The sequence below is a fragment of the Octopus bimaculoides genome, chromosome 5 (assembly GCF_001194135.2).
Source record: "Octopus bimaculoides isolate UCB-OBI-ISO-001 chromosome 5, ASM119413v2, whole genome shotgun sequence".
Lineage (NCBI taxonomy): Eukaryota > Metazoa > Mollusca > Cephalopoda > Octopoda > Octopodidae > Octopus > Octopus bimaculoides.
In genome coordinates, this window is record NC_068985.1 from 72,439,828 (window position 1) to 72,455,146 (window position 15,319).

At 36.9% G+C, this 15,319-nt stretch overlaps 1 protein-coding gene across 4 annotated transcripts in view; it reads left to right on the top strand.

The window, feature by feature from the left end:
* LOC106876214 (vacuolar protein-sorting-associated protein 36) overlaps window positions 1-15,319 on the top strand; it is a 41,428-nt gene that overhangs the window by 1,179 nt on the left and 24,930 nt on the right. For 2 of the 4 annotated variants that reach the window (XM_014924674.2, XM_014924676.2), the window contains exons 2-4: window positions 6,942-7,010; window positions 11,720-11,790; window positions 14,081-14,195. In XM_014924674.2, the coding sequence (XP_014780160.1) occupies window positions 6,942-7,010; window positions 11,720-11,790; window positions 14,081-14,195 (255 nt within the window). Of the gene's footprint in view, window positions 1-1,363; window positions 1,857-4,220; window positions 4,428-6,941; window positions 7,011-11,719; window positions 11,791-14,080; window positions 14,196-15,319 lie in introns of those variants that run through there. The other 2 variants (XM_014924675.2, XM_014924673.2) reach the window with 2 other exon arrangements.

Below are 15,319 nucleotides of genomic sequence, written 5' to 3' on the forward strand. Positions count from 1 at the left end.
TATATACGTTATACACACACATGTGTATATATATACGTTACATATCTACAGGTGTAGATGTGTTTGTCAGACATGGGGTGTATTTGTGTGTCTGTATATATATATATATATATATATATATATATATATAACTCATTTGTATATTCAAGTTTTGCGGTGATGGTGAATGTTTTATGGTTTATGACTTCTTTGCGTATGTGTATTTATTTGTATTTACGTCTATGCACATGCATGTGCACACAGACTACGTTTTTGTATATCCGCGTATGTATGAGTATATAGGGATGTGTATATGAGCATCTTAATGCGTGCGTTTTTACGTCTGTGTTTTTATTTGAATATACGTTTTCCGCGTATGTATATGCATATATGTATAAACCACGTTTTGTATATCCGCGTATGTGTGTGTGTGTGTGTGCGTGTAGAGATGTATATATGAGCGTAGTGATGCGTGCATGAGTATATTTGCGTGTGTATGTGCGTGTATACGTAGACATTCTTAATTCTTTTATTCTTTTTGTTCTTTTACTTGTTTCAGTCATTTGACTCCGGCCATTCTGGAGCACCGCCTTTAGTCGAGCAAATCGACCCCAGGACTCATTCTTTGTAAGCTTAGTACTTATTCTATCGACATCTTTTGCCGAACCGCTAAGTTATGGGGACGTAAACACACCAGCATCAGTTGTCAAGCGATATTGAGGGGAAAAACACACACACACACACACACACACACACACATGCATATATACGACGGGCTTCTTTCAGTTTCCGTCTACCAAATCCACTCACAAGGCTTTGGTCAGCCCGAGGCTATTGTAGAAGACACTTGCCCAAGGTGCCACGCATATATATGTGTTTGTATGTAATATGTACACGCATGTGAGTATGTATATAGATATATATGCATGTGTGTGTGCGTACATGTCTGTGCGTGTATATGTGTGCATATGCGGATTCTATGAATGAAGTATTACTTTGATCATGCCTATTAGAGTAATTTCCCTTTATTTAACGTTTTTTTTTATAGCGTTTTGTCTTAATAACTGATGAGATACCGGAGCGGACTTCATTTCCCGCATCCGAAACTCTGAATTTTAGTATGACAACCAACTAATTGTCACATATATCTATAGATAAATTCCTCTATTTTACGTAATATCGAGGTCTCATTCATTCTTTTGTTGTTATATTATTATTATCTACACATAAATTTGACATGGGCGATTCTTTCTTGTCTTGGGATTCAGGTCAAACGGCTAGGTGGAATTGCGCGAAAAATTACACAGATGTGTAGAATGATCCAGTGGTGATGCTGGGCTTTGTATTTTTTATGATTACCAAGCTAATCTACTATAATAATATTCTTGTGTTTATGAATGAGAAAGGAAGGGGTGATGTCATATTTTTTCACAGCTCCCATGCGTCGTGGAGACAGCCCTAATGGAGACCAATGAGAGGGGCAGCAGCACCACCAGCAATAAGGATAAAGAAGATGATTTGTTTATCAGCATCAATCGGTTCCGAGAGAGCACGAGTCACAGGTCACTGAAATCCAAGGCGTAGAACTTAAAGACCTGGCTGGAGGCCATCTCGAAGGAGGTCCTGACTGAAGATGCATTTTTGGGTGAGCAGGTCTTGAGCGACCGGTTCACCAAGTATAACACCTCCATTCCATCCAGTGCTGCAGTTGAGCGCCATTTCTCTATAGGTAAAGATATTTTGAGGGACAAGAGAGCCACCCTCTCAGATGGTAACTTTGAGAGGCTGATGTTTATGAAGAGCAACCAGCATCACGTCGAGGAGATTGAGAAGGCCCAACCAGAGTAGCACACCTTGATCATCATCATCTGATCTTGGTATGATACCTATGCTATACTATATCTTTTTGATTTGTGTAATTCTTTTTAGTACCGTATTATTTATTGTATGATGACTGAAAAATTAATGTTTAATTTCATTTGTTCATTTATTTGCGTACACCTTGATTATCATCTGATCTTGGCATGCTATATTTGTTTTGGAAAACTGTATGTCTAAGTTTCAGCTCTCTAGGTCTACTTATAAGGGCTTTAGAGCCAAAAAAACTAAACCGAAACTAAATTCATACGATAAAAGTTGGCGGTTATCAGTTAGCGTATATATATAGCACAAGGCATGAGGATGCGGAAAAGCATCGACCTGTTTAGAAATAGGAGCTAAACTCTTAATAAACCGCCAGAAGGCCCCAATGAGTGACTATATTTTAAAATATTTTTAGATACTGACAACGGTAAGAAACCTACCTTTTGTCAGTTTAATACGGCATGACATGATCCGCTCAGATATACCACTTGGAAGTTGTGCAATGGAGGATACTAATGTATTCTTGAGAACAAACCCAACACCAGATGCTCTACGCTGACCTTTAGGTAAGTCTCTCCAAAAGATAGTATATCCATAAGTAGGTTCATCTACTTGATCCTCACCAGAGAGACGAGTTTCAGGGAGCGCAAGGGGATATTTATTGAGCTCACATGCAATAAGTGCAGCCCACCTTTCTGGCCTCTTGTTGAATTTATCATCAAGTGTACGCACATTCCAACAACCGAAATTCAAAGGATGTTTATTTTTACTTTTTCTTGAAGATTGTTTGACCACAGTGGCAGGATGACGACCGGGTCCGGCCTTGATACATTGGAACACATACCGAGCCAAACCTGTTCCCCTGACGTTCCCAAGCTTTTTTTAAATTTTTTTTTTACCATTTACTGAATCTGTTTGAGACATTTTAGAGTAAGTTACAAGTGCATTTTTAGGTTTCTGCCAACCAACCAATTCAATGGTTTTACTAAGATTTGGAGTACAAGAAGTACCTGTGCAGAGGAATAATTTTCAGTGGGTGTAGCTTGCACTGCACTATCTCCACCTATTGGACTAAGAAGACTTTCGCCAATGTGACATGAAAATTGACAAAATCAGGAACTTCCAAGACCTCAGCTTTTATTTCGGAGATTTCATTCTCCTAGGTAGATTACCAACCAAGGTTAAAGAGCTTCTACCTGCCCATGAGGTAAGCTATCCCATTCCAGACACCAAACCGACACTCTATAAAGTGATCAAATATCACTCCGGTGACCGACGCGGAGTAGCTCATTCATAAAATAAAAAATGTATATATATACGTATATGTATATGTAATATCGGTACTTTTGGTTATCACCTTCAACTAAAAAAAAATGTTTAACCCTCAATAAAACAAAAAAAAGGAAAAATTAATAAACATAAAAAGAGAAAAGATGAAATGTCGTTTTGAATCTGATAATAATTTTATAACAAACCATACCATGCCTATTGAAGAGATTAAACGTCAACAATGTGTTGAAGTATTGAATCAAAAGGATCTCTTTTAATCCAATCTCATGCCACATTAACCCGATTTTTTAGTGGGGAGATTACCCAATTTTTTAATGGCAATTTTTTAATGGGGGTGAGATAACCAAAAAGTACCATGAACTGAACACATTTAGAAGCTACCGCTGTTTGGTGCAATGATATGAGACAATGACCCATTAGCATCAACTGTTACTGTAATCTAATTTTCCTGGCTTTAAGAACGTTGGTGAAAGCAATGGAAACGATCGGAATGTCTCTGTACAACAATCTATTTATGTATTTCTTCGTTCAGCCGAATGAACAAATCAAGGGAGATGACTCTTTAAAATGGATATTTACTCGCTATGTCATTTACAAAACATTTCTATTATTGCGAATATTTTCAATAATATATGTATTTATGTTTAACCTATAAATTTAAAAGAAAAGTAGCTTTTAAAAGTGATTTATTACATTGCTAATATATATAGTTTCTTAATTAATTAAGATTTAATTAGCATATATACGATGCAATAATTACATGCCTTAAGTTCTGATTTTGTCTTAACAGATCTTTTAAGAAGTTCCTAAACGGGGAAAATGTTCTTGTCCTCCTAAATCTCACTTAAACTGAGACAAAGCAGAAATGTCTAGTGGTCTCTTAATTTGCTAGAAATAACAACTAAATCTCTTTCAACTCACACCCTAGTTTTTAAAATAGAAGAGGACATTGGATATCATCATCCTAGAAATACAAAAAGGCGTCATGGACATGACTAGAAGGTTTTTCATAAAAGGCCAGTTCGATGAAAGCTGACCAGGCTTGAACGACCGCACCCATGATTTTGCTCATGGATATTAATTAGCATTAGTTTCGCCTGCTAGAGTTTAGAGTTACTTCCCTTCCATCCAGTGGTGACTAAACGATTCAGTACAACTTCTTGAAGAGAGAAACTTTAGAGAAGTGTTTTGTTGTTTACATGGATCGTTTCGAGTGGAGCGACGGCCAGCTGGCTGAAGATGAAGTATTCGTCTTCCAAAGAAGTGGAGTAGCATTATATGATGGTCAAGAGAAGGCACGTAATTTCTATTTTTATTCAATATTTATGCCTATGTAATCGCCTTTTCCCCCGCCTTTCTCGTTTGTAATACGTCTTCCGCAGAAATAAACTTACTTTTAGATACTGTACATGTCAGACAAAAGATTAGGCTGAGCTCTTTTATGTTTTTGTACCACAAATAGACGTATTTTACGTACAGCTTTCACTGCAGATATTTCCTTGGTTGATTTTCGACTACAGATCATAAAAAATTCGTCACCTTCCGATAGTTGCAAGATGTAAACATTAACCGTTTCGTTTCCTTCAGCTGTGTCAGACAGTATAGATGTTACAAGATGTTAAGATTCTATTGACATTTATCGCTGTATACTTCCCCACCAACTTCCTGTTACCCACAAAACCTCTACACCAAGCTAGAGTTGGGGAGCTTCAGCCATCAATTACCCTTTGTATCTGTCATGAGGGAGGTTGTCTGGGTGAATGATACCGAAGAGTTGCCTATATATAAGACTTTCTCACTTTCTTGAGCGCCAAACTAATACACCTGGCTTTTGTTTTCTTGTAAATTTCAACTACACACACACACACACATATATATATATGCGCACGCACATTTCGATGGTTGATAGTTATGGCCGGTCAGACAGTGACCATTGCTTTCGTACCTATACAGCGCTTACAGGCGATTCGTCAGACTCAAATGGAAGCCGCTTACTGTGGTCACTTTTGGGAGAACATTTTAGATAGTAATAATTGGCTGATAACTATCAATATCCTGGGCATGTTTCCCACCCACTCGTCTTGGTAACAATAACCGTTTGATTGTGTTGTTTGTGATAATTATATACGGCTTATACTGTTATGCACTTTACACCAGCAGGGGTCGTCCGGTAGAGACTATTTAGACAATTATTGTGTTAAGGCTTTAATTGTACGTCTACTAAACGATGACAACTTTTGCTAGATATGAATAACTTTTCACGGGAGCTTCTATGTAATCGTTTGACGTGTTAGAACTGTCAAAATTTCAACCAAATTATATCTTACCATCTTTAGAAAAGATGACAAATTCAATAGTGTTAACCCTAAAAGAATATCGTGATGGTTGCGGCTGAAAAACTTGACCAAGGCTAGCCCGAACTGAATAATAACACCGCTTTGATCAACGTGCTTGAGATAGCTACAACCAAGGATATATTGAATTGTTCTCCAAGAGACATGTCTCGGAGTGGGGTGGGGGGAAATCCTGAAGTTTTTTTTACTCAAACGCTATCTAATAAAACAAAGTTAGTGTTAGTATAATTAATATAGTGAGCATTAAATATTTAATTAGAAATATGGATCTTTTTTAAAACGGGGGCCACACTTTTCATTAACGAAACACTTTGAAACTTGGAACACTGGTAGAATGTGTCATATAAAACATCTTTTTCTCTTAGTCTTCTTTAAAAAAAAAGAAATCCATAAGTTATTCCATGTTAAAGTTGTATTTCTGTAATTTCAACCAATCACTGACGTCCATTCAGCCGATATACATTAAGTGCCGACTACATAAACAAACGATTCTGAAACAATTAACCCTAGCCCTAACGCTAGGGGTTAGGGTTAAAGCAAATTTAAAATGAAAAAAGCAAATAAAACGAAGGTATGGAGATTAAATACGCTTTACATCGCTTAATCAGCCAAAGGAGTAAATGTAAACAACTGAATACTTGTCAGTGATTGGTTGAAATTATCGAAATAAGACAATTTTTTACATGAAATAAATTCGAATACAAAAATATTTTTCTGTTCTATAACACAAAATAGATAAGTATACGAAGTTTGAAAGTCTTTCCGTACCAAAAACACTACGTAAAACATTAATGAAAAATGTGGCCCCCGTTTTAAAATAGATCCAGAAATATTTATATACCGAAGAAAAGAAGAAAATATTTATATAGCTCAATATATATATATTGAATACTGTTTTCTTGTACATTCAAAAATATGTGTATGTGTGCATAAACGTATGTATATATGAGAGAAAGAGAGAGACTGAATTCATGTCTAGCACAATTCAATATGTGTAGTAGAGTTTACTTCCTTTCGGAGTGTTTTTTTTTAATACCAGTAAAATATTACGACTCTTATTAAGATGATACTCATTATTTAGTCCCAACTCCAATACCAAGCCTGATTGAGCAAATCGGGATTAAAAACATTCCTGTTGAACAAACCTATAATCATAACAATCCTTTGTTTTTGTATATCTATGTTGTGCATTGTTCTTTTTTTTTTGTTGTTTGATTTTGTTGTTTGCTGTGATTTAAGGGAGATTTGTCTGCTCTTTCTAGCAGGTTGAGTGCCCTCATAGAGGATCCTTCATTGGGTGCTTTATGACTAAGTTTCATGTTGAAGTAACATTTCTGTATGACAGTATTATTGTCTGTTACAGAAACTCTTTGATATGTTAACATGGCAAAAGAACTCCTTCACAGAGTACATGACTATACAGTGTTTGTAATATTCTTTTCTGTTTTATTCTAGACTCCTTTTGAAAGTGGAACTTTGATGTTAACAACTCACAGATTAATTTGGAGAGGTGCTCAGAACAATGTATGTTTTCCAATGGCTATTTATTTCTTACATGTGCACGCACACATATGCATAATCTCCTTTTCCATCTCTCATACTTGCAAACATCATCATCATCGTCGTTTAACGTCCGCTTTCCATGCTAGCATGGGTTCGATGATATGATTGAGGACTGGTGAAACCAGATGGCTACACCAGGCTCCAATCTGATTTGGCAGAGTTTCTACAGCTGGATGCCCTTCCTAACGCCAACCACACCGAAAGTGTAGTAGGTGCTTTTGCGTGCCACCGGCACGAAGGCCAGTCAGGCGGTACTGGCAACGGCCACGCTCAAAATGGTGTATTTTACGTGCCACCTGCACAGGAGCCAGTTTGGCGGCACTGGCAACGATCTCGCTCGAATGTCTTTACACGTGCCATCTGGCACAAGTGCCAGGAAGGCGATGCTGGGCACAGGTGCCATTGACGGTTTCGCTTTCGCTTGCCCCAATAAGTCTTCGCAAGCCGAGTTTCATTTCAAAGAACTTGGAAAATACCAAAGTTATTTAGGGGAAAGATAGTGTGTTTTGAAATGAAGACATTCAAGATGATAAAGTCAGTACACAGAGATATTGATAATGTTGATCCCTTGATAACTAACCCACTGGAGATTACTTTTGGTCCTTTTATACAAATGTCACTCATTTTAACCTTTTTCTGACCATATTTCCTAATAAAATATGCAGACTATCTGTCTCATTTAATTTTGAAAATAACTGGGAATTCAGAAGAATTTAGTGAAATTAGTAGACAGCTTCTGTTACCTAGTTGACCAAGTCAACAGTGGAGGAGGATGCTCTCAGAGTGTAGTGCTAGAATAAGAATAGGCTGGACAAAGTTCAAAGAGATTCTACCTTCGTTGGTAACAAAAAGCCTCTCCCTCAGTGAAGGGCTGATTGTAGAATCCCTGTGTGCAAGCATCCATGCTACATGGCAGTGAAACGTGAGCTGTGACTGCAGAGGACATGAAAAGTTTTGAAAGAAATGAAGCTAGTATGTTCTGCTGGATGTGCAATGTCAGTGTGCACATATGACAGAGTGTAAATGATTTAAGAGGAAAACTGGGTATAAGAGGCATCAGATGTGTGCTGGAGAGAATACTATGCTGGTATGATCATGTAAGGCATGTGGATGAGGACAGCTGCACAAAGAAGTGCCAATCTCTGACTGTGGAGGGAACCTGTGGAAGAGACAGACTCAGACATGGGATGAGATGGTGAAATATGATCTTCAGATGTTGAGGCTCATGGAGGCAATAACAACTGATCAAAACTTCTGGTGATTTGCTATGTTTGAGAAGATACATCAAGCTATGTGAAATCACGGTCATGGCCAGTACTGGTGACATATGAAAGGCACCCATGCAAGTGACACGTAAAAGGCATCCAGTACACCGTGGAGTGAATAGTGTTAGGATGGGCATCCAGTCATAGAAACCAAACCAAAATAGACTGGAGCAAAATACTGTTTAACGCATGCCAGCATGGAAAACAGATGCTTAATGATGATGATGAGGAGAAGGATGAACTGTATTTGCTAAGCTTCTATTTGCAACGTAACAAAAAGTTCTTAAAATTATGAAGGAAAGTTCTAATTTGAGCATAGATTCTTCAAAGTGTTCAAGTTATATTCCTTCTAAACACTGGTTAGTGGAGGTGTGTGACTTAGTTGTTAGAGTGTTGGACTCATGATCGGACAGTGCATTGTGTTCTTGAGAAAAGCACTTCATTTCAGGTTGCTCCAGTTCACTCAGCTGGTAAAAATGAGTAATCCTGTGATGGATCAGCGTTCCATCCAAGTGGGGAATATATATGTCACAAACCAGGAAACCAGCCCTTCTGAGTTGTTATTACTTGAGAAGTTAACTTTACCTTTAAACACTGGTTAGATATATCAATAAGTGAAGAAATTCATCAAATCTTTGAAATTTAGTAAATATTCTAAATCTTATGAAAATAGTTCTCTGATTCAGATTCACTTCTGCTGTTTTTACTCATAAAAATCACTTCCATTCCACTTTTCATTTTACTTTGTGTGTTTATGTGAGTGGTGGGGTGTAAGAGATGTTTTTTTCTTTGTTTTTGAGATCTAGCATGTCTCTAGAGAATGAAATCTCAAATTCCCCCAAGGACATGGTTGAGCTGATGTGACTTTCATGTCTTTATCAGGAATGAAATTTATGTTGTAAATGTGACCACTCTGATCTGACAATATATCTGGGTCCACATTATCCAGTGTTTCCTTCTACTTTTAAGGCAATAGGGTCATCACCATCATCATTATCATTTAACGCCCGTTTTGCATGCTGGCATGGGTTGGATGGTTTGATCAGAGCTGGAAAGTCAAGAAACTGTACCAAGATCCACTGTCTGTTTTGACATGGGTTTTATGGCTGGATGCCCTTCTTAATGCCAGCCACTTTATAGAGTGGACTGGGTGCTTTTTACATGGCACCAGCACTGGCAAGTGTCTGTTTTGGCATAGTTTTTATGACTGAATGCTCTTCCTAGTGCCAATCACTTTACAGTGTAGACTGGATGCTTTATACATAGCACCAGTGAGGTCTCCAAGTAACTTGTTAGACAAAGATTTTTTGAGGTGGAAAAGGTGGCTTTGTGCCAGGTGATGAGAGGTTAGAGTGTGACAGAGGGACAGAAACAGGTGTGTTGCTATAGAGGAGATACATAATTACCCAAGTTAGAGAGAGTAATCAAGAATGAGAGAGAAATGAGAGAAGACAATAAGGTATAATTTTAAGGATTTGGTTATTACTTTCAGCAGGTTAAGTAACTATGTTGAGACTTCTTTGATTGATTTGCAATTTAGATACCATGTTGACTTCATCTAGAAACAATGATGGTTATCTTTGCTTTTAAATGTTCATGTTTACTATGCTGGCATGGATTAAACACAAATATTATACACTCTGCTCAGAGAGAAAAAGTCTTTGTATCTACAAAGATAGTAATTCTCTGAACTTTTTACACACTGTTCTCACTCTGGTTAGTTTACTTTTATAACACACACCTCCATTTATAATTTGGTCACATACATAAAAATACTTGTCTGAGCATTTGAAAGTATTCATTTTATAGATGTTCTTACTGCTCGCTAAACCTGGGCATCTGCTACATATGCAATTTTTCTTCTCTGCCTGCCTGTGCTCCCATTAAATCTTTAGTGCATTCATAATTTACATTAGCTACACACAATCTTCTTCTTTGCATATCAAGCTTGGCTATCTCTTAGATGGGAGTAGGGTTCGGTATATTTTCTTGCTAGCCAAAACTCTTCTTCCACCATGTTTGGAACTTTTTCTCCTATTTTTTTACTGATTTAGCTACGTTGGCATTATACAGATGCTCTCACAGACAGCTGCTATGATATAGAAAACTGTAATAAACAGGAAGAACCTAGTCCTATGATACCAAAACATCTTCACAAATCTCTTTGAAGAGTCTGTGTTCAAATTAGAATTTTTCCTTCATAATTTTAAGAACTTTTTGTTATGTTGCAAACAGCAGCTTTGCAAATACAGTTATATCTTTTACTTGTTTCAGTCGTTAGACTGTGGCCATGTGGTGGGGAGGGGAGCACTGCCTTAAAGAATTTTTAGACAAATGAATTGACCCCAGTACTTATTTCTTAAGCCTGGTACTTATTCTATTGGTCTCTTTTACTGAACCATTAAGTTATGGGGACATAAACACACTGCACCAGTTGTTAAGTGGTGGTGGAGGACAAGTACAGATACAATGACATATGCACATAGATATGGATATCTATGTGCGATGGACTTTTTTTCAGTTTCCATTTACCAAATCCACTCACAAGGCTTTGGTTGGCACACAAGTGCACACACAGCTGATGCACACATGCACCCATAAGCACATCCACCCTAGAAAATGTACATATGCACCATCAAGCTGATGCCATCAGCCCTCACCCACATGCCAGCTTATATGCACACACACATATAGCAGATACACATGCATATGCATCAGACACACATCCATGCATTCATACAACATTACACACACACACACATCGGTGCCATTGCTGGCTATTGACGTCAATTAAGTTCCATAGTCACATGGTGTATGAAGTTCAGACTAGGATCTCTGTTTTGATGGATTTGGTGTTGCTCAAATTTCAATACTATTTCCAACAACATCGACCCTTTTGATCAATAGCAGCTCAGTTTCTAGCAGCCGTCTTGGACTTCCTATATCCCTTCATTCAGCTGTCTGAACCTAATGAGCTAGGTTTCTGTAATGAGCCTATGAATCTTTAAGCCACGTGGGCCAAACCATACAATAATAATAATAATAATAATAATAATAATAATAATCCTTTCTACTATAGGAACAAGGCCTGAAATTTGGAGGAGGGAGTAAGTTGATTACATTGACCCCAGTGTGTAACTATTACTTATTTCATCAATTCCAAAAGGATGAAAGGCAAAGTCGTATTCAGTGGAATCAAAGTCGACTCAGAACAGAAAGATGGACAAAATACTGTTAAGCATTTCACCCAGTGTGTTAAAGATTCTGCCAGCTTGCCGCCTTAATAATAATAATAATAACAATAATAATAATAATGATAAAAATGATAAAATATACATATATGAATGAACGTTTTCAAATGTTTTTTTCTAAAATTTGTTTTTGTCTTCTTTTTTTTTCTTCCAGAAATATATCTTATCTTTACCCCTTTCTTTATGTGTATACATCGAAGAGCATCCTTCAAGATTTGCTCGAAGGTAACTCAACTTTTGAAATATTTTACTAAAAATTGGATTAATTTTTTTTTGTAAATTCTGTAAATTAGTTTAGAAATAAAGATTCCTTGTGTAACTCCAGTTTGGAAATATGCATACCAGAAGAAGTAACACACCTGGTGATAATCAAGAATTAAAGCTATCAAAACATATGTAAATATTTAAAAATGCATTTTTAAAATGTGCGGTTAATAGTCTGAAAAATTATTGTTGACATTCACTTGTATTCGAGTAGTTAATCTGTAGTGAGTGATTGAGCCTCTTCATTCTGATGGGTGCAAAGGGTGCCGGTGTATGAAGTGGCTGTTGAGGCCAAAGGCAGTATAGAAGAGCTGGGAGCATTTATCACAGGGAAGGATTGGCAGAGGACAATGTAGTACAAGTCATTCTTTGTGTCTGTTATTTTCCATTTGGTCCATTCCCTCAATGATGACAAGCTGCCACTTTTGGTGGTCCTTGGCGATTGTGTCCCGGCTATTTGAGTCAATGGAGCAGTGGAGGGAAGTGGTTTTGCGGTGATCTTGGAAATAGAATTTGGGTGCTGTGTGTGGTCAGGTGCCTAAGGCCAACTCCACAAGGCGGAGTTGGCGGGGGAGGCACAATTGAGGCATATGTATAATCAAAGGTAGTTTTAAAAGGCTTTGAATTATTTGCTGTAAGAATGTTGAATAATTATTTTATTTTACACCTGTCTTATAAGGTTTGATGAAGTGAGGCTATTTCCTGTAATGATCTTTCTAGAAGTAGTCATTTTAGTTTCATTAGCAATGGAACAGAAACATTTCTAGTTTGATCTAGATATATTTATGTTTTAAGGAACTGATAATCTCATAGAACCTTGTCAAAGGGAATGCTAATCATCTCTCTCAAATAATCTGTCTTCTCTATTTTAGAAATTATTTCATAATAATTTTTGGTAGAGTGAAGCAAGCAATGTATCTTATTTTGTGACACAAAACAATGGAATTTTAGTTCCTTTTTCTGTTACAATAGATTCATATTTGTATTTTAATGTTTGTATGAGTAGTATGGTTCAGTAAATATTTATAGCATGTTGAATCAATGTTTTTATTCCTAGATTTCCCTAATCTCAATTGTGTGAAGTTGGATTAATATATAAAGTTAGAGTGCTGCATATTTTTGATATATTTAGAACGATACATATTTTTGAAATCAGCTAACTGATGCAAGTGTATAGAATAGCATAAAATATCTTGTAGTGTTCCAACTTAGTTCCAATTTACATGGCATCCATGTTATTGACATGTAAAAGGCACCTGGTACACTCTGTAGAGTGGTTGGCATTAGGAAGGCCATCCAGCCATAGAAACCAAGCCAAAACAGACTAGAACCTGGTGCAACTCTCCAGCTTACCAGTTCCGGTCAAACTGTTTAACCTGTGCCAGTATGGAAAATGGATGCTAAATGATGATGATGTTTTATTGTTTGTTTATTTGTTAGCAGGTTTAAATTGTTTTAATGTGGCTTGAAGACTATTACTTTGTAGAATGAATTAAAGCAATATATTGTAAAGTTCTCATTAATATATCCTTATCTGTAAGCTTATGGATTAGGCATTGTGGATGTTTCTAGCATTATCTGATCTATACCAGTGTATTAAATCAGCTTTAGTTGATCTCAATGTTTCTAGTTTTAGCTCTTTGTATAAATCAGCTAAAGCTAGAAAATTCGATATTTGTTTGCAGATATTTTACAAAAAGATATTTTTAATATATAACTGCTCTTGTTTGAATTATTTATTTTCTGACTCCGTATGAATTCAAATTTAGTGAGAATGCCTTAAAACCAACTCAGAGTTTGAAACAGTTAAACACAGGATGGAAGTTTTGGCTTTAATTCTACTGTTAGACAGTTATCATTATCATCATTATTGTTTTCCATCCATTTTTCAATGCTTACATACAAACCTATAGGAGGTCTGTAACGGGACAGTGTCACTTCATTTTCATGTTCCTTCATCATTTGATACTACTGATGAAATATTCAATCTTTGTTGTTGTTGTGTAAGTTTTTTTTATAACTGAACACTGTTATGATTGCCAACCACTAATGTGAACTAGGAACATTTTGTTGTGCCACCAGCACCAGAGGAACTGTGTGCAGAACTAAAAGTTGTCTCTGACTTGTATCAGGTTCAATTCAGTGTTACTGATCTCCTAATACCTAGAGTGTAGGGAATATAGTGAAACTGTAATATTTTATTTATTCATTGTAATTGCTGTTGTGATAACTGCCTTATTGTCTGTTTCAGTGCTAAAATAGTGGCCCATCTTCATGAACCGTTGCCAAACAAACCGTCAGGTCCCATGTCACAAAGCTCATCTACATATGTCAGATTTTCATTTCGAGAGTCCGGTGAAAAAGAGGTAAACTTTTATGCAGAAATGAATTTTTTACTAACTTAATGGTGTATGTAAACCATTCAAATTTCATATATCAGTTTCATCATCATCATCAACAACAATATTTAACATCTGTTTCCCATGCTGGCTTGACAGAAACTGGTGAGGCCAGAGGCCACACCAAGTTCCATAGTCTTTTCTGGTTTGGTTTCTACAGCTGGATGCCCTTCTTAATGCCAACCACATGTGACGTGTGAATTAATAAGAAACAAAATGAGAACATTTTGGAGATTAATGCATAAAACATAAACACATATTTACAAACCTGTCCTGGTCAGTAACTAACTAGAATATAAATTCAAATTTAAATAGATTTTTATTCATATTTTCTGGATTTTATTTCATTTTACTTGTTAAAAGATCTTTTAATTAATCATTTAAAAATGACTAATCAGCTATTGTTATTTTTGTGATAGAATAAATGATAAATTTTTTCACTCCCTCCCTTGTCAACAGTATCATTACTACCCTATTTGCTAGCATCCCTTATAGCCTCCCCAACTTGGGTACCCCACTTCTCGCAACTGTTTCCCAATCTTTACAAATGTTGCCTACCTTCCTCTCCCACTTCCCTTATCTCTTCCTCTGTACACTCTTGCAAACCCCCATTCTCCCCACCCACTACTACACTTGCTACCTGAGGTACCACCTGGACAACTCATCACCACTGTCTGTCTCCTTGGAGACACTTCTAATTCTTTCTCTCTCTCTCTATCTCTCTCTCTCTCCCCTAAATGTGAATAGCCTTGTAGCCCTTCTACAACATAAACCTGCTCCATCCCAACCTCTTCCCTCTTACCTTAACCGCTATCTAACAAACGGATGCATCCTCCTCCCTGGGTTTGTTGACTTGCAAGCTACATGGTGACCTCAATTGTGCCAGTGGCATGAAAAAAAGCACCCAATGCACACTGTAAAGTTGTTGGCATTAGGAAGGGCATCCATCTGTAGAACCCATGCCAAGGCAGACTGCAGCATGATACACTCTTTGGACCCATTGGATCTTACCAAACTGTCCAACCCATGCTAGCATGGCACATGAATATTAAAACAGTGATGATGATAATATATACATATATATACATATA